Source organism: Falco cherrug, chromosome 1, assembly GCF_023634085.1.
Source record: "Falco cherrug isolate bFalChe1 chromosome 1, bFalChe1.pri, whole genome shotgun sequence".
Lineage (NCBI taxonomy): Eukaryota > Metazoa > Chordata > Aves > Falconiformes > Falconidae > Falco > Falco cherrug.
This window is the reverse complement of record NC_073697.1, coordinates 101,351,966-101,370,889: the sequence shown is the minus strand read 5'-3', so window position 1 is coordinate 101,370,889 and position 18,924 is coordinate 101,351,966. Positions and strand designations below refer to the sequence as shown.

The following is an 18,924-nucleotide window of genomic DNA, read 5'->3' as shown; positions in this document are numbered from 1 at the left end:
TATATTTGCTCTTTCTCACACTTTCCCCGGGCATTCTCTCCTGCACACCCTCTGACCACTGCCAGCTCTTCATGTGTTCCTCACAGTGTGTTTAAAATGAGATACACAGCTAAAATTGGAGTCTCACAAATCCAGATCCTCTCTATCTTTAAACCATTTCATGAAAGCACCATCATCAATCCCAGGAAAACAAGCCCAGCTATTCCAGGAGAAGAAAAATCAGCTCAGTAGCCCTGATCACCCTGGCTTGGCTGTCCTTTGATGAGCTCAGCTTCTCCAGCCTCCCCAGGCAGGGAGAAATTAATGTACCTGCAAAACTGAGACAAGGAGGAATGTGAGTGGAAAATAAACTCTCAAGGCAGAGGCAGAGCATCAGCTCTCCAAACCCAGGCTGCAGCCAAGTCCAGCGTTCAGTGCAGCACAACTTCTCCCCTTTAACAGCAAATCCAAAATACAAGAGGTTTTGCAAGCAGACAAGAGAAAATGACACCAAAATACCAACACGGCTGCTGGAAAGGCAGCTCAGAACTGCTCCTGATGTACCGTGCACATGTTTCTTCACCTTTCACAATCAGAGATAAAACAGGGCAGTCAGTCGGGAGGGACAGAGGGTTTGGAGAAGGCCTTTCCTTCTCCCTAGGGCCAGCCTGTCCCTGCACCGCAGAGCCCAGCACAGAGACCCACAGCAAGCGGTCCCGCCAGGTGAGGCCCCAGTGGGGACTCTCGCCGGGGAAGGGCCCTCCTCAGGGTGCAGGTGCTCCTCTGGCTGAACAGCTACTGGTATCATCAGTCCTTGATTTGCTCCTCACCCAGCTCTCCAGTGTGGTATGGAGACCTGTATCCCACACTCATTCCAGCTGGCCGCTACCTGCCAACAGCAGGAGCACGACAAGGTATGTGTGGCCCCAGACAGGCTTTCCCCAGCTGTGACCTAACTTCTCTCCACGTTAAACACAAACCACTCTGCAAACCCAGGATGTGTGCAGCCAGAAACAGCAGCTGATGATCGCTGGGATATGATCCATCTTGGCTACCAGATCACCTGCTGCACAGGGTTGTGCAAAGCATGCTCCTCAATGACAACATCACCATCACCTCCCTGCCCTTGGGTCATTCTGTGACCCCTGGGCACCCTTGTATCCCTTGTAGGCTCTTTCCCACCTACACACCTTGTGAGAAAGGTACCTGCCTTTCAAAGGACGAAAATCACATACAAAGCCTGCTCTTCCAAGTACTGTTTAACACTGATGTACAAGCTTCTCCCTTGTCTCTTACCAGCTTTCAGAAAGATTTGGCCTAGCCCCACTCTGGTAAAACAGGACCATGCTCCATCCTCACCACAGTCAGGGGACACTAATGGCATCTCCGTTTCATTGCACAGCTTGGAAATGTGTGAAAGCCAGGCTATAGACATAAAACCTAGTCTGGTTGTAAAACTCAGGTGCCTGATCAGGAGCCAAGACAGCCAAGCTACCTTTTTTCCCCATTGCAGATTTTTCTGGGTGCTGCTGAGCAAGTCACTGAACCTGCAGAGAAACAGGCTCAAGAAAAAGCATTTCTACTAGAAAAAAAGCAAAACATAGAAGAAGTGGGAAGTAAATGTGTTAACATCTTCAGTGCAAACACAGAAAGACTTTGCAACCTCTGCTTTTTGTGTTGCAAATCATTTGAGCTTTGGTTTTTGGTTTCCTATAGAAATTTTGGAGGCTTTTTGTGACCTAGGTCTGAGCAAAAGTCAGCCTGCAGCTCCCAGCACTGCAGGCTTAGGCCCAGATAACCCCAAGGTCTTTGTGGAGCATCTGGACTCTTTTTGGATGCCACATATCAGCTAATTTTATTTTGTAAGCATGAAAAAAAACCAACCACCACCCCAACCCTGGAGAATGATAAAATTTAGCTCTTTCCAGGTTTGGTATTTTGACAGCTGGAGCAGGGACAATTGTTCTCCAATACCTCTTTTCTTGTGACAGAAACTCTAATGCAAAGAAACGCTCCCTAGAAAGGCGTGAGACTTTGGTACTTGACAAATGCACTTGGGAACAAAGCGCCTGTCCCCAGTGCATGGCCCTGGGCTGTGTCAGGACTTCACCCTGGAAAGCCACTGAGCTGTGGTTCAGCAGATACCCTGCCCACACCCACTGTGCTCTAACAGTGCCATAACTCAAACATTTAATACAGGTCTCCTTCTCACCTCAGTGCCTCGTCAATGGTATCCATAAGACTTTTTGGTATGGTGTGTAGCAATAGGACACAAGGGAAATGGTTTTAAACTAAAAGAGGGGAGATTTAGATCATATGTTAGGAAGGAATTCTGTACTGCAAGGGTGGTGACATGGGCACAGGCTGCCCAGAGCATCTGTGGGTGCCCTATCCCTGGCAGGGGTCAGGGCCAGGTGGGACGGGGCTTTGGGCAACCTGCTCTGGTGGAAGGTGGCCCTGCCCATGGTGCAGGGGTTGGACTGGATGATCTTTGAGGTCCCTTCCAACCCAAATCATTCTATGACTACCTACTATGTTTATCTCTGAAGAGGCAGACGTGCCACCTTGGAAGATACATAAGGTAGCTAGAGCAGCAGGTGTATGCACAGCTCAGCTTTTGCCTTGATATGTGCTCCCCATTTCTCCCCTACCTGTTGTTGTTTTCCAAATTACTTGCGGTTTCCCAGTGGCCCAAAGCACCTTTTCTGCTTGGGTCAGATTGGCTTAAAGCCTGTTCTAGTTTCCCAGGCGCTGGCATGTTGGAAACGGCATTCCTTGCCCCTGTCACTGAAGCAAGATCTCATCTGGGGCAATCACAGGATTTTGTCCTGAGCTGAGAAGCCCCACTTCTCCAATGGCTTTGACAAGTAGCTAAGAGATGGAGGGAAACATCCCCTCACACCACTCACAAGAGCAGAGCTGGTGTTCAGCGATCAATATGAAAATGTGAATGACAAAACCAGCAGAAGCCTTAAAAACTGATGCCCCAAAGGGTGTTTTCTCAGAACTGCTAAGCAGACGGCTGGGATGCAGAAAGCCGACACTCACAGCAGGGGGAGGGCAACAAGGCTGCCAGCATTGCACATGCCATTTCTCTTCACATTATTCCAGCAGGAAGGAAGACTACAGCCATAGGACTCCCAAACCAAGGAAGCAAAGACATTGGTGAGTCCCCTCACCAAAAATTTACAGAAGGTGAAATTAAGAAGATGATGAGGCAAAAGATGACAGTACAGTAATGGCCAACACCAACATGGTGTGACAGCCCTGTCCCAAAACCAGTCTGTCATCACCAGTCCACAGGAGCCAAGGATACAATGAGGCGGCAATGGTTGTTGTCCCTCATCCTCCATGTCCCACACAAGTGAGCTGGCCGAGACATTTGGACATGCCTTTGTACAGAGAGTATGAGCTTACTTAGAAATATAGTTAACATGAAAATTACCTTCCCCTTCCTACAGCCTCACTTTGCCTTTTCTTTCATTCGTTCCTACAAATAAAGTTGCACTGGCTCTTCATGGCAGGCAGCTATCTGAGGTTGGCCGTACATTCGTAGCACTTGCAGAAAACAGCACTAAGTCATTTCCACGAGGCTAAGCATTGCCAAGACAAGAAAAATTAATTTACTCAGATTTTGAGAAAAATGGAGCAAGATCTTTTATCTATTTGGGATTGCAGGAAATGGTGTCTGTAACAGAAAGAACTGGCTTCGCTGCCCAGGAAGACCTTCTCGCCCTACTACCATCTTTTATTCTGCTGACCTATCCTTTCTAGTCAAGGATGCAGCTCTATGCACCCTCAGACATTAAACGAATAGTTTTCCATCTTGGCCAATGAAAAATCTGAAGCTCTTGAAAGGCCATTAATTCCTGCAAAAGGCACTGAGCTTATTGCTAAATGCAGCTTGGTCTGAACACTTGACATGGAGGATCTTTACCAGCATTTTCTAATTCTCAGTGTTTCTATGCTTTGTTATTAAGCCCCACTGGAAACAGTGGTTCTTTTGTGGGTATTTAAATTCCTGCTGACTGGGGGGCTCCTTGGTTTAAACACTTTCAGTTGGGTTTTTTGATTTATTGAATATCCTCAGCTCCGTATGACCTCCAGGGAAGCTGAGGCTTGGCTTTTAAGAAGTTCAGGTCCAAAGCAACCTCTTGAGATTGAGTAGTCATCGTGATGGCCAACCCTGAGCACCCTAGCTGTGCTCCTTGCTTGTGCCATTCATGGGATGCCAGAACAGGGATGTGGTGAGCCACTGAGCTCATCCCTTCTTTAAGTGCAGCTGAGGAGGTTGCAGGAAGCGAGCGAATGACCTTGCTCCTCTCCCTTCTTTCAATTCAGGGCACAAGAAGAGAGCCTTCGCTTCAGCAACCTGCCCCCAAACCATCCTGAGCTTCCAGGGCCAAAGCAGATCCCACTGGAACAGCAACCCATAAGAGATGCAGGCAGCTGAGCTCTTGTGGGAAGCGCTCTCAAATCCATCTGACAGCATTGGGGGAACTGTCCAATTACCAGCCAGACTGTGTCTGTGCCACTTTAACCCCATTCTTCGTACACAGACAACATTTTCCTCATTCTCTGATACTCATTATTCTGATCGGGATCCTACACCTGCAGTGCCTGGAGATTCTCAGCAGGAAAGAATTTTTTTTACCTGCTGTGTCCCCACAGAAATTTTGGAAAGCAAGACTGGAGCAATTTCAAAGGCTTAGGACCAAGAATTCCTTTGTGATAGCAAGCCCCCAGGCAGCATTATTCACTGGCAAGATGGTGGGACCCACTACTCTGCAGTGGAGCTAGGAGACCCTGCAGTGCATAGCAGGATGCAGAAGCACACAGCAAACGGCTGGGAAGACATGGGCACAAGTCACAACGAGGGAAATTCCCGCCAGACCTATGGAGAACATTCCTGTCCACGAGAGCGCTGCAGCTTCAGGACAGGGTTAGAGAAGTGGTGGGATCCCAATCAGAATTAGGCCCTGAGCAACCTCTTCCAGCTCTGGAGCCAGCCCTGCTCCGGGCAGGGGCTGGATGGGAGGCTCCAGGTGTGCCCCCCCAACCCACCTCTCCAACTCCAGAGTTCCCTTGCCAGCTCCCAAATGGGAGAAGAGCAGCAGCTCTCCAGCCTTTCTTGCTCAGGTCCCTCCTGAGTGCAGAGCTGAGATTAACTTGACCTACAGACAGCCTTAACATCTGCCCATAGACTGTCCCTGAGGGAATAGCAGAGCAACAGCAGTGGAGGCTGGGACACACGGCAAGAGCTTCATCATAAAATCAACATCTTTAATCAACTTTGTCAGTGATGAGCCCTCAGGAGGCTCTTCCCTGCACTAGGAGATTACTCCCTGGAGGCATCTGTCCTGTTTGCATAACGGAGCTCTGACATCCCAAGGACGAGCCTCCTAAAGGAAGCCCCGTTCTGGCAGCAGGACACATGGCGTCCATAGCGCTTGTCCAGCATGGCCAGGCAGAGCCATGCTTTTGGAGGGGAGCTATGTAAGCATTCTCTTATGCCCAGCTGTAGCACAGCACCTTGCTCCATAGGAAGTCGGTGTAAGGATGTAGCTTCCACAGCCCAGCAGCACCGGCATTTGCTCTGCCGGGGACAGCAGCGCTGAGCTCCCTCCTGGGTCTGAACTGGAAGCCTTGCACATCACTAAAGCCACTTGACTTCAGGAGGAAACGCTGGATTTTTTTTTTTCTAGGAAAAGACAAGTTGACCTTTCTGCAGATCAACATCAATGTTAAGGATGGTACTGCCATGGCACCACCAGTACCACCACAGTAACATCATGCTAGTACTGTGGCACTACCACAATGCAGCAGAGCACCACCAGGTACCACAGTACCATTGCTCTGATACCATCATGGCACCATCAGTACCATCAAGTACCACCATAGCACTGCCCTGGTACACTGGTACTATGATGATACTACCATGGTGCTGCACAACCCCTTGGGAGTGGGAAGGGAAATAATAGTCACCCACCAAGCCAGAAGCCTCCAGGATCATGCAGAAACACTCAAAGCAGCCCAAGAACCAAGACAAACTGGATGGCAGGTGCTCAGCAGTCACCACCACAGAAACCAAGAGGGGTCCTCAACCCCTCCACCACCTTGTGCACAGCTGGTGCATGGGGGACCCACTGCAGGGATCAGCTAGAGCTGGGTGCACGGCCCCAACGCCACAGGATGCTCTTTGGCTGCTGGAGCACCCACAGACACCCCTTTGAACCAGCCACCCCAGTGACTCCCAGCCCCCCCACTTGGGCTCCCCCACCAGGACACTGTGCCTACCTCCTCCCATGCCATCTGGCTCTCCCAAAGAGAGAGAAGACAGTAAGTTTGGCACAATGGATTCGACTCTTGCGATGGATAGAAAAGAGGTAGGAGCAGAAATCCTTCCCATTCTGCTGCCCCATTTTTGGCTGGGGTGCTTCTGGAACAGTCAGGGGCTGCGGTTAGAGGCAGACCAAGGACAGCATGGTTCAATGTGGCCTTTCAAGCCTCACGATAAACAGCCCTTCAAAAGAGACCCACAAGAAACTGTGCTTGAGTGAAACCTCTTCTCTCTTGATGGGTGTCCAGCAGCACCATTTCTCCTGTGGCCAGTCCAGCCTGGTCTCCAGCCAGGCTCAGCAGCGCAGCACGGGCTTGGCTTAAAAACCTGCTAAACCCCAATCAGCTCCGCTCAGCTCTTCTCCCCTGTGCTCAAGAACAGGCCAAGAGCTGATTTCTCCCCTGTTTAAAAAGCACTGCAGAGCTACCCCAGACACCAGGGTATCCCAGGAAGGTGGCTGATTTTACTCATGGGAAAAGAGGGCAAGCTGTCCTAAGCAGGACAAGCTGATGAACTTCTGTGACCTGGATCAGGAAACGAGACTCTGATGGAGCTTTTGGGGTTGTTTTTAGAGAGATGCTGCAAGGGGCCAAGCATTGCATTGCCTCCAGGTGCCCCGGTGCTGCCTGCAGGGACGGGCTCCCCAGCAGTGCCGGTGCCCCAGGCCCTCCTGGGCTACGCTGGGCCGAGAGGGGATGCTCTGGAAGGGGGTGGCAGTGAATCACGTCCCTACCGCTACCTGCAGAGCCATTGATGCTGCCGGAGCGAGGAGACGCCGCAGGAACGGCTCAGCCCTCGCTAGTGCAGGGGCTGCGGCTGCACCAGGTGGGCTCTGCCCAGCGCGGGCCCCGGCGGGCCCCCCCCGCGGCCGGGCAGCAGCGGCGGCTCCGGCAGCCCCCGGCCCCACGGGGACGGTCCTGCGTGTGGCTCAGCCCCGGCCGAGTGCGGCTGCCCCCCATACCCCTCGGAGCGCTGCCCCGGCGCCGCTCCCCCCACAAGGCCCCCGGCCGCCCCCCGCCCGCAGCAAGCGCCCCTTCGGCAGCGCCTTACCTGGGGGGGCCCGTCCGCCCGCTCGCCTCCGCGCCCGTCCATCGCTCGCAGCGGCCTAATGAGCTCGGGTGCGGAGCGAACGCGCTGGGGGTCCGGCGGGAGTCTGTGGAGCGGCCCCGGGGCCGCCTCCCGAGGCTGGGCTGCTCCGGCCTCCCCCGGCCCCGGGCCCAGCTGGCAGCTCGCCCTGTCACCGTCGCCCCCCGGGACGTTACGCGTGCCCAGGTCCGGCCAGGCGGAGGCCGCGGGGTCCGCGCTGGGCAAGCCCCGCTCCGGCTCCTGCATGGCTGGGACGGGGCTCTGGGCTCACTCGGTAACAGCGAAGGCTCCCGGGGGCCGGCACGGAAAACCCGAAGGCATCAGAGCCACGGCGGCGGGAGCAGCCCGGGCCGCGCTCCCCCCCGGCGGGGACGGAGGCGGCGGCGGCAGCAGCAGCATCCCTGCGCCGGGGGAGGCTCCATCCCCGCCTGGATCCGCCGGCTCGGCGGGCGGCCGCCGCCCCCCCTACGCGCCGTACAAAGGCTGCCGTCCGCTGCCCGCCGCCCTTAGCCCCCTGCCGCCCCCGGCCCCATGCCCGCCGCCCGCCCGGACCGGGATGACGTAGCGGAGGGGCCGGGGGAGCCGCCAGCCCCTCACCGCGGCTCCAGGCAGCCCCCGGCGCAGACGCTGCCGAGTCATCAATAATAAGCCGGGCCGCGCACCCGGGGGGCCGCGCCGCGCCCCGGGCCGCCAATAGCGGCGGCTGCGCCGGTTTCCATGGCAACGCTGCGGAACCGGGTTTGCTGCTTATTGATGAGGCAGCGGGGGTGTGCGGCAGCGGGGGGGCTGGCGGGCTGCCCCCCAGCCCCCTGCCCCGCATCACCGCCCCGCACTCCGGGGCCGGGGTCCCTCAGAGCCCCGCACCCCCGCCGGGATGGAGGTTTGGGGGCAGCACCGGCAAGCCCGCTCCCGGGCGGGGCAGCGGGTGTTTGCCCTCCCCCCCACCCCCGATGGTGGGGCACAAGCAGGGGCGCTGAGCTCTGCCCAGGGATGCTCCCACAGCGTCCCTCCGCACCGCCAGGGCGTGCTGGGAACAGCCCGCTGCCCTGCCTGCAGCCTGCCCGGGGTAGGGGCTGCGGGGCGAGAGGCGGGGGAGGGTGGGAGCAGCGAGGGCTGGGGGGCGTGATATGATGCAGGGAGACCAGAGTTCGCAGCGTTAAGGCTGTAGCAGAGCGGGGCACTGCCATCTCTGAGCGCACACACAAAGCGGGCAGACTCGTGCTCCCTCTGCCTACTACCCGTCTCGCGGTGTCTTTGATGAAGATCATCTCATTCATCAGGCTGCGCGGCTTTAGGGATGCTCAGGGGAAAGCCACCTAATCACCCTGAGGGACATCTGCCTGTCCTTGCTCCCCAGCCCTGTTCAAAGCTCGCCCGGTGCAGCGCAAGGGTTAATGATCCCAGAACCAGCAGGGGTGGCACAGACCCTGTACCACTGATGAACAGCTGGGGACGGGTCCTGCCTCCCCACCTCCTCTGTGTGGCAACAACTCCCGGTCCCCTGCGGGGTGGGGACAGCAGCTGGCATTCCACAGCGTCGCTGCCTTTGTGGTCCTGGCTCCTGCACCTGCTCCGCGCCTCTGCCCTGTGCAGGATGTCTTTGGTGCCCCTTTCAGACACCACTTTGTGAGCACCTCCTTTGAAAGCCCCATCAGCACATCCAGATGTGTACTGCGCAGATGTGTCAGCTCTTGAAATGAATGCCGTTGGCTATGTGTCATCTCTGCCTGAGCAGAGACAGCACAGGCAAATTGCCACTAAGACAGTTATTTCTCACTGCTGACTGCAAAGGGTGTAGATGACCCACTTAGATGAAGTCCTGCGCTGTGGGGAGCTACCACCAGGTCCGACAGTCTCACATCTCCCAGCATGCAGGAGCCTGCCATTCCACCCCAGTCCCAGATCTCTGAGCCATCTGATTTTAAGGAGCTTTGTGTGTGTGCGGTAAGGGGAAGCCCCAAGCTGGGGATGAGGAGCAAACGCAGCCAACAGAGCAGAGGCAAGATTCCAGACAATTGATCCCACCTGTCTGCACTTTCTGGTACTTGTGTGCCTTCAAAACAGCAGCTTAAGTGACCTCCTCCAGGAACAGCTCAGGATGAGTCCCACCATCTCCCGCTGCTGGGATCCCCCCTGTTCCCTGCCCATGACCATTTCCCCCTGGGGAGACACCAGGCAGGATCTCCAGGTGCTGCACAAGCATGAAACAAGGCCCAGGCACCACACAGTTCGCTGACAAGACAGAACAAGCTCGTTTAATTAGCTGGCGGCAAGAGCCAGCAGTGGGAAAGGAAAAGCACCACTGATAAGATCGCGTGGTTGCGAGCAGCACGCACGCCGCTCACAGCACAGCCTCCTTGGAAACCCTGCTCCAACACATCTTGCTTTGCACTTCCACTGCCACGTGCTGCTTAGGGTCTCCGCTTATCTTGTCTGGGACGTGCTGCCTCCACCCTCGCCAGACAGCTTTCTGCTTCTCCTGCTCACCAGTGCCAGACCTGTGCAGCTCCATGGCACTCCCAGGACCTGCTACCATGGAGAAAGAGGGGCCAGGGACAGTCTCCTGGGCCAGCTCAAGTTCAGCGCTGGATCTCCCACACTGAAGGCCCTGGATGGGGTGTCTGCACACACTTGTCACCAGCCCTGGGGAGGTGATGTTCCCCAGGGCCCTGCACTTGGGAAGCTGGAGATGATCTTTCATGCCTTGGCCAGCCTACAGCTATTCAGCCAGCTGGATAAGTCATGGCTACAGACCACCCTTAGGAGATAAAAGAAATTAATCTGGCCTATTAAGCAAAGATTCAGTAGCTCAGGAGCTCCCTGAGCTGCAAGTCAATGAAGTCTTCATGAGAGCTATGGGGATGGGGTGCTAACAGGCACCCTGGTCCTCAAGTCTCCCAGGGATCTGCTGCAGGGCTGCAGCTCCTGTAGAGGAAAAGGGCCAAAGCACTTCCTAGAAAGACCCTTGAAGCTCTCCCAGAACAGGGGAAACCACAGGATCAGGGAAAAAAAAAATGTTGATATAGAGCAACCAATGAAAAATGAGTGATACTGGAGAGCTCAAGATCAGCAGCTCAATTCTGGGGAGATGAAAAAGGATCCCAGCAGAGCCTTCCAGCAGCACCCATTGCTCTCCAAAAGCCTCCAAGGAGCCAGGCCTGCACCCAGCAGGGCAGGAACAGGGGTACAGTACATGGTCCCCATGGCCTCTTGCCTTCTTCTGTAGGGGAGCACCAAAGATTGGGCTGTTCCACAGTGGACAACAACTGAGAAGCCAAGTGTGACCCCAGCACTCATAGGCCCCTCAAAATACAGGGAGCCATCCCACAGTTTTTGAGCAGGACACTGATGACAGGATCCCTTGGCAACCAGACAAGATAAGATGAACCAGGACCAGGGAGCCCAGCCAGGAGCAAGAAGAGGCAAAGCCAGGGCTACAGACAAGGCTATGGCATAGGTGTGGGGTCCATTCAGGGTGCAGGGCCAGAGACAAGCTACCTGCAACATGGACCTGGAGTCTGCCCAGGAGATGTGGCTGGAGATAAAACTTTGAACAATTTAGAGCCAGGGGCCATCTAGGTGCCAAGAACAGAGAGAAGCTTACCTCCATCAAAACTTGAAGTAGGACTGAAGTCCCAGGGCTGAGTTAAATAATGCTGCTGGCCCAGGGGCCGTGGGTTGGAGGGGATTGGGGGTGCAGGTGAGGCTGTTCAGGGCAATTAAGACCAATTAGCACCTGTGGGGTGCTGTTGGGCTCTGGAGATGGCATTTGGCAGGGGCTGGGGGGTTTATAGGAGCTCTGCTGCAGTTTCAGCTGGGGAAGGAAGCATGAGTGCTTGGGGTTATGCCAGTCCTGGGGGACCTGCACATGGGTGCAGGGACAGTGACATGTGTCAGCACTCACAGGCACCTCCAGATTGAGGTGATTGATGGGTACCAGTCCATTTCCACCTTCTTTCCAGCAGATCCCTGGGGATGGCCCCAGTGAGACAGTCCCTACTGCTCAGCACTGGTGGCTGCAGGAACGTGCAGTGACATGAGCGGGCGCCTGCTTTGCCAGTGGAGTCCTTCAGCTCCCACCATGGACCCGCCCCGTGGCCAGGGGGTTGCACAGCTCCAGGGGGGGGATGCAAGTGGCCATGTTGCTCACATTCACCCTTCCCCCTGATCCTGCCACTCCCAGCGGCACATGGCCGCTGGTGAGACCGTGCTATGGAGCAGCGCAGGGGCTGCACCCTGGTTAAAAATAACCCAGCAGAAAAGGGGATGTGATGGGCTGGCCCTGCTGGGGGGTCACAGTGCAGCCCCAGACGTGCTGGCCTGGCACAGCGTGGTGTCTAAATGCCATTACATGCACCAAAGCTGGTGTGGGAGAGAGTGGCTCTTACTCCAAACACCAGCAGAACCTGGGTGGGTGGCTGTTAGCACCTAAAGCTCGTTTCCAGAGCTGCCACACACATCGCTAGGACAGGCACCCACAGGAGGGGTCCCAGCCACAGCCCCTGCCCTGCTCAGGGCATTTCTGGGTCTGCAGAGCAGCAGGGATGGGGACCATGCAGCCTGCCCACCTCTGGCACCAAACCAGGGTAGGTAAAGGAGCCGAAGTCCTTCGGAGACCAGAAGCTCACCCCAGCAGGGAGAGGGTATGTTTCCTTGTGGGAACCTGCCCAAATGCATTCAGTATGGAGGGAGGGCACTAACAAATGGGGTTGGTTTTTTTCAAAAAAGAAAAAAAGTAGCAGTTTCTGGTTTGCTGCTCTCAGCAAGAGACAAGTTTCCAAACATCTCTCCCAGCAGTGAATGCTGAGTGGCTGTAATATTTCTAACCACAATAGTCTTCTATCAAAAACATACAGTATTTATCCTTCCTAATACTTGAATATTCATTATTAGGAGATGAACTTTCAGAACTTTTGCATGTTAAAAACTTGGGCTTGCTTTTCCTTTCCAGCATGCAGCAAAACGAAAACTGCTCGGGGCAGTCTGCACTGACTGCTCCAGGGTTTTTTTTAGCCCTTTTTCATTTTTACTGTTTAAAAATTTACCTCCTTGTGACTATGACAACAGTTTTGATTTGATTTTTTTTTTCCTTCCGCATCCCCTTTGAACAGTCACAAAGCCAGGGAACGTGGGAAAGCTGGGACAATGAAGAGAAGCAAAACACCCCGATCCTTTCTGGACAGTCCAGGGAGGGGTCACAGTGAAAGAAAAATACCACAAACTCAATAAAACCCACAAACACTCCCGAGATCAGCACAAGAAGTTTTACAAAATGTGGAAACACTTGAGCTCAAAAAAGGAAAAAATGTGTATGTTTAACATATTTTTTCTACTATTTTTAGATGCCCTCTCCCACTTGCAGGAGATGGGGAGTCAAAGCCAAGGGTGAAGCTGCTGGAGGGGGTTCAGGACCTGATGTTTGGGGAACAGGGACCCTCCTATGGCCCCTGTATCCCTCCAGCCACCCCACCCCACCCCCACCCCCGGCCTTTCCTTGGGGGATCTAAAACCAACCCAGCTTCCAAGGACACAGGGGCCATAGGGAGGGTGTTTTCACTCCACGTGGCCTTGCGGCCACAGCTAGGGCTGCCACAGGACATGGCAGCTTTGCAGATGAGCCTTGTGGGGTGAAGGTGACAGCCCCACTTTGATGGGCTCAGATTTGCCAGCTCCTCTTGAGCCATTTCCAGCACCCCCACCCATGGTCCCACCAGGGCTCCCCCAGGGCTTTGAACATGCTCTCCAGCAGTGTGCAAGCTCACGGTGCCTCCCTCTGCAGGGCAACCCCGCTGCTGTGGCCCTGGGCACCACTGTGTCTCTTCCCTGGTTTTGCATTTCCCAGGAATAGAATAAAAAAGTCCACAAGTCAATGCCAAAATTGTTTTATTTAGCAGCCCCTCACCCTGCTGCATCTGGCAATCATTCAGCAGCACAAAGCCATCCGGGAGCCTCCATCTGCCTCCCATGCCTCTCCCCATCACACGTGGCCACAACCACCCAGCTCTTCCAAGGGCTTTGCCACATGGAAAATGAAGATGGCGGAGGAGGGGGGGGGGGGGAGGGGAAACGGGAATCGGAGGCTTTGCTGCCTACCTGGCCTCCCAGCGTGGTGCTCACTCCAACCCGACAGGCCCCTCCACCGGGCATGTGGGGCATGTGGGGCACTGGGCCGTGTGGCCTCTTCCCCACGTGGCCAGTCCCCAGATGACAGAGGGACAACGGGATTAGCAGAGCATCTGCAGCCCGGGGGGATGGCAGTGCCCATGGCACGGGCAGCCCAGCACAGGCACCATCCAGTCGGCCAGGCACAGCCCAGGCGCTGCTCTCGGACTGGGTGCAACTCGTGATGGGCACGTGGGTCGTGGCGGTGCTCTCTTCTCCGTAGCCCACAGTACACTCATCCATAAAGTAGGAAACACTACACCCTGCAGTGCTGTTTAGTAGTGCTTTCTACTTTATGGGTGACTGCACTGTCTCTCAGTTGGTGTCCTGTCCGGCGTTGCTCTCCTCCAGCGATGTGTTCACGTCCACCCGCGCAGGGCCACCTCCCGCACCCTTTGTGGCCCGGCTATGGGGCCACCTTCAGTGTCAGTATGGCCAGGGACGCAAACTGCAGGGCTGGTCTTGCCCCGGGGACAGACAGCCTCTGCCAGCATCACCTCCCACCTCGAGGAGCCATGCTGGGCATGGGGAACACCCTCATACCCACAGGGGAGATCCTGCCTTGCGCTCCCTTGTTTCCCTCAAACCCCCATCCTGGGCACGGGACATCCTCACCTTGTCCTCCCCATGGGCAAGACCCTACCTCATGCCCCAGCATCACACCGTGAGCTCTGTCCTGGGCACAAGGGACATCCTCACTTCGCCCCCAAAGTGGGGAAGCCACCTAATACCCCATCCTGGTCAAAGAGGACAGCTTTGACTTGTTCCCAAAGGGAGGACCCCACCTCAGACCCCATCCTGGTCACAAAGAACGCAATTGCCTTGTCCCTGCTGGTGGGGACCCCACCTCAAACCCCACCATGCCCTCTCAGACCTCATCCAGGGCACAGAGGGCGTGTTTGCTTTGCCACCATGAGGAGACCTCCACCTCATACCCCATCCCATTCACAGAGGACCCCTCACCCTGTCCCCACTGCCAAGGTCCCACTTTGAACTCCCTCATTGCCCTTCAAACGCCAACCCAGTCTCAGAGGACCCCCCTTGTCTGTATCCCAAGGGTGGGTTCCCACCTCAAATTCCATCATTGTCCCTCAAATCCCATCTGCATCACAGAGGCCCCCTTGCCACCTAAACGGCACCCTGATCACAGAGGACTATGCCTTATCCCCCCATCCCCACGATGGGGAGCCCACAGCGACCTCCATCTTTGCATTGCCTTGTCCCCATGGTGGAGACCTCACCTAAATGCCACTCTGGTCACAGAGGACTCTTTTGCCTTGTCCTCATGGTGGGCGTTTATGGCAAACCCCACCCCCGTCACCCTTGAAAAGTCCCAATAGGGGACCCCACCTCATGCCCCTCTACCAAAGACCCTCTTGGTCCCATCCCCCTGCCCCTGAGGCCACGGGAGATCCATGGCCTGGGGCTCCCCATAGGACCTCACCTCACCCCATCTGCTAGCCCCATGGAGATCCCTCCGATGTCCCCATTGCCTTTCAGGCCATGTGGTGGGGGTCACCCAGAGGTCCCTGTGTCCAAGGCCCCGCAGATCCCAATCCCTACAGCCTCACCTCGCCTGCTCCACCAGCCTCTGCGTCTACCCGATCCCGTCCCCACTGCCACCAAAAACCCCCTGGGTGGCACTTCTGCTTCGGGCACCGCCCGCCCCCACCCGTCCGCCAGCACGGTGCCTCCTCCCTCCGCGCTGCCCCACTGCACCCCGATCCCTGGCATGGGGAGCACCCCCTTACCTGCCATCGGCCCTCAGCACCCACTGCCCCCCTCGCAGCGGGATCGGGGCCACGGCTGCCAGCACCCCAAAAGACCCCACGCTGCTCCTCGAGTGCCACGTGGGCGCCTCAGATGGGTCCCCCCATTACCGGGTCGGGGCATGGATGGCCCATGCCACGTGCTGATGGCCCACGGCGGGTGCTGGTGACCCACATCGGGTGCCAGTGGTGCATGCCAGGTGCTGATGGCCCTCGCCGAGTGCCGGTGGTGCACGCCAGGTGCCGGTGTGGCAGGGTGCCGTCTGGGGTCTGGGCTGATGGTGGTGGCCGGGGAGCAATGGGCCCCCGTGGAAAGCAGGGCTGCTTTTAACCCCATCCTGCCCACGTGGCCCCGACCACAGGAAGAGCCGTAGCTGCCGAGGAGATAACGGTGCACGGTCCCACCCAGCGCCACCCCGCAGCCCAACCGCAGCCGGCCCAGCCGTGGGGCGAGGGGCGGCCGCCGCGGAGCGCCGGAAGCACCGGGGGCCGTTGCAGAGCAGCCAGTTACGCTCCCCTGAGTTTTGCTGCTGCGAGTGACAAACATGTTTGTGCAAAAAAAAGAAGAAAAAACCCCATAGGCTGTTTGCACAGGGTGACAGTCACCGAATCCAACTCCCCATGGCTGTGTGGGGGCCGGGGAGGCTGCATGGCTCCACCACGTCCCCTTGCGCCATCCTGGGGGTGGGACCCACACAGGACCGAGGTGATGCTGACCATGGAGAGAGCTTATGGAGGAGCCGGCAGCCCGTGGTAGGGGTCTGCAGGATTTAGCGTGCTGCCCAGTGGTGGTAGGGGTGAAACAGGTGGGGACATGGGTGCCAGCGGGCTGCGAGCCCTAACCTGCTCTTTAGGAAACGTGTTGCCCAAGAGACCTCCTGGAGCCTCTCACCCACTCAGTGCTCTGCAACACCAGACTTCCCCCGGTCCCAGGCAGCTCTAACGGCTGATGGGGACATGAGGCCCCCGGGGAGAAAACCAGAAGCCGGGTTTGCAGAGTTTGCATGCCAGGGTCGCAATGGCTGTCACTGCCCGATGGCACCGAGGCTGGAGTAGCTGTGGGACGTGGAGCAGGGTGAGTTCACACGGCCAGCACCACGCTGCATGCCAGCAGCACACCCTGCCCCAGTGTTGGGTGAAGGTGTCCATTAAACTACATTAAAAACTAAAAGTTAAATTCCCAAAATTGACTGTAAATTGGACCTCATCTGTCCATACAATGGTTTTCATGCAGCTCTGCAAAAGGCTCTTTTTTAGGCCAACACGATTGACTCTCTACATTGATAATCTGGACGGAAATGTTAAAAAAACCCTACTGGTGAGGTTTGCAGAAAGCAGGGGAAGAGTGAAGACAAAAATAACCAAGCAGCAGCATACTCAGAAGTGATTTGACTTGAGCAGCACATGCGCTGATGGCAGCAGGTTAGAAGGGGCCTTGGTGGAGAGGGAATTGATTGGGAAACTCTTTCCGAACTGAGGTTGAACTGCTCGCAGAGTTTCACTGGGAAAGAAAAAAAGAAATGGTTGGAGCGAACCTGTCCACTTCCCCATCCAGTCCTGTTCCCATGCCCGCGACCCCCAGAGGGCTGCCCTGTCTCCCACTCTTCACTGGCCCTGTGCCCATCTCCATCCCTCATGGTCATGGAGCTGGGGACAGCGTGCTCCCCATGCTGAGGAGAATTTCAACAAGGAAGTCCAAACAGCCATTGGTGATGTCTCCACAGGGTCCATTTGGCAGCTGACACAGCTCCAACCCCGGGGAGCATCCCTCTGCCTCGCCACAGAGGTATGTGGCGAGCAGCTCCTCGCTGGTGGCAGGGGCCACCACGTGCATGGCTGGTCCCACATGCAGCTGGGCTAAGTGCCTCCTGAGCTCCCCTAGTTAGCCCTCCTGGGACACCTGAAATGTGTGAACATCATTTTGGGGCTGTGAGCAGGTTGTTCCCAATCCAAAGAACCACCCCCCTCCCGAGACAGCACTCAGTGCTGTCAGCCACCTTGGTGCCATGGGATGGTCCCCAGTGGTGATGGGTGCCATCATGCAGGGGACAAAGTTGTGCAGGGCCAAGGAGCCTTTTTGGGGGCAGCCAGAGGGAGCTTTGGTGCCAGAAGTGCCCCTGAGGGACTTTCCCCTCCGCTCCGAGGTCAAGGCCATGTTCCCTGCAGTGTGCCTTGCTCTGAGGACAAGTGGGTCCTGGCCAAACGCAGAGGGCGGGGAGGCAGGGGGTGAAGGTGGGAAGCCAGACCCTCGTGAGAAAAGCTCCGTTAAAGGCCAACTGTGTTGCGAAGTGAGATGAAGATGTTGCCTAAAGGAGGCAGCTGGGAGAGACTGTGCTGGAGGGCAAGATGTTGGGGGAGGGCGAAGCACGTGGCTGGTGTCAGGGGACACTTTGGGGAGTGCGGCAGGGAAGGAGACGTACCCTTGAACCCGGGGCTCGCTGGCAGAGCGCTGCCTGCCACCTGCCTGCGCTGCTGTCTGCACCCAGCCGGGTGCCGGTGTGCCGCAGAGCCGTGCGGGAGGGCCATGGGTGCCTTCCTGGCAGGGAAGTGGGGGGAGGTGATGCTTCCTCTTTCCCCGGCTGAGCACAGACAGGGGGATATAACATTTTGCGTGTCCTGAGCTGGTTTCCTTTCGCCAGTAGTAGCCACCCGCTGCCTGTGCTGCCTTGCAGAAAGGAGGAAATCAGCAGATCTGGTTCCTCAGGCTCCAACTGATGATGAACTTACCACATCCCCTGGCCATTGGTTAATTTTACTGACCAGTGAACAAGGCTGCGGGAACTTCTACCCCAACCCTTGGCCCCACATTGCTGGTGCTGCTCTGCTCTGCACACCCAGCTAAAACAGCTCCTGAAGGGCTGAGAGCACAGCAGCTTTCTGGGGCTGGGGGAGACTGAAACAGTGGCATTTCCTCCCCTGGGGACCTTGTGAAAACATCTGGTCCCCAATGCTCCCGAGGCCCCCCTCTGCACCCTGCCCACCTGTTTGCCACCACCCAGGGACTTGCCGATGGACCCCCAGGGTGCCATTGCTCCCTGGGGTGCAGCACCCTGACCTGCCACGGCTCCCTAACCCAAACCATCTCCCACCCTGGCACTGCTCCACTGGCTCTGCCCTCCCCTCAGGGCACCCAGGCTCCGAAACCTGCAGCATCCCCGCGCACCTGGGGCTGCCAGCCCTCTTTTTGCTCCACATTGCCTCGCGGGACATGGGCTGTTGCTTTTCCAGTAACTCTCCCGGTATCGGCAAGCACAGGGCAGTGGGAGCCAGGGGCTTGGGGGACAGCAGCGCAGGGACACAAGCAGGGGGAAGGGCCCTTGTCGGGCCACGCAGCCCAGGCGCTGCGACAGCGCCGATAGCGCTTATCGCACCACACAGCGCTTCCCCTCCTCGCTGCGGTCAGGCCGCCTGTGCTGGCCACTGCCTCGGCACGCCCACGGGCTCTCTGCTGGCCTTCGGCCGCAGGAAGGTCTCACCCAAAGCCTCCCCGAAGCCCCCCGAGGCCAGTGGGAAAGGGGGTCTGCTAGCCACTGGAGCCACAGCCAGCCAGCAGCATGTCCCAGCCATGGTTCTGCCAGACCCCAATAG

At 56.8% G+C, this 18,924-nt stretch overlaps 1 protein-coding gene and 1 long non-coding RNA gene across 8 annotated transcripts in view; both read right to left on the bottom strand.

Moving 5' to 3' along the window:
- Positions 1-8,015, bottom strand: part of TSPOAP1 (TSPO associated protein 1) — a 69,841-nt gene extending 61,826 nt beyond the window's left edge. For 3 of the 7 annotated variants that reach the window (XM_055712965.1, XM_055712958.1, XM_055712959.1), the window contains exon 1: positions 7,370-8,012. In XM_055712965.1, the coding sequence (XP_055568940.1) occupies positions 7,370-7,651 (282 nt within the window). In that variant the 5' untranslated portion in view covers positions 7,652-8,012. Of the gene's footprint in view, positions 1-7,369 lie in introns of all 7 variants that reach the window. The other 4 variants (XM_055712950.1, XM_055712956.1, XR_008732672.1 and 1 more) reach the window with 3 other exon arrangements.
- Positions 8,016-13,271: 5,256 nt separating this feature from the next.
- LOC106631209 (uncharacterized) lies at positions 13,272-18,651 on the bottom strand. Its single transcript, XR_001334730.2, has 3 exons — positions 18,500-18,651; positions 17,757-17,997; positions 13,272-16,837 (listed from the first exon to the last, which is right to left on the bottom strand). It is a non-coding gene; the product is annotated as an uncharacterized LOC106631209 (long non-coding RNA).
- Positions 18,652-18,924: the final 273 nt, after the last annotated feature.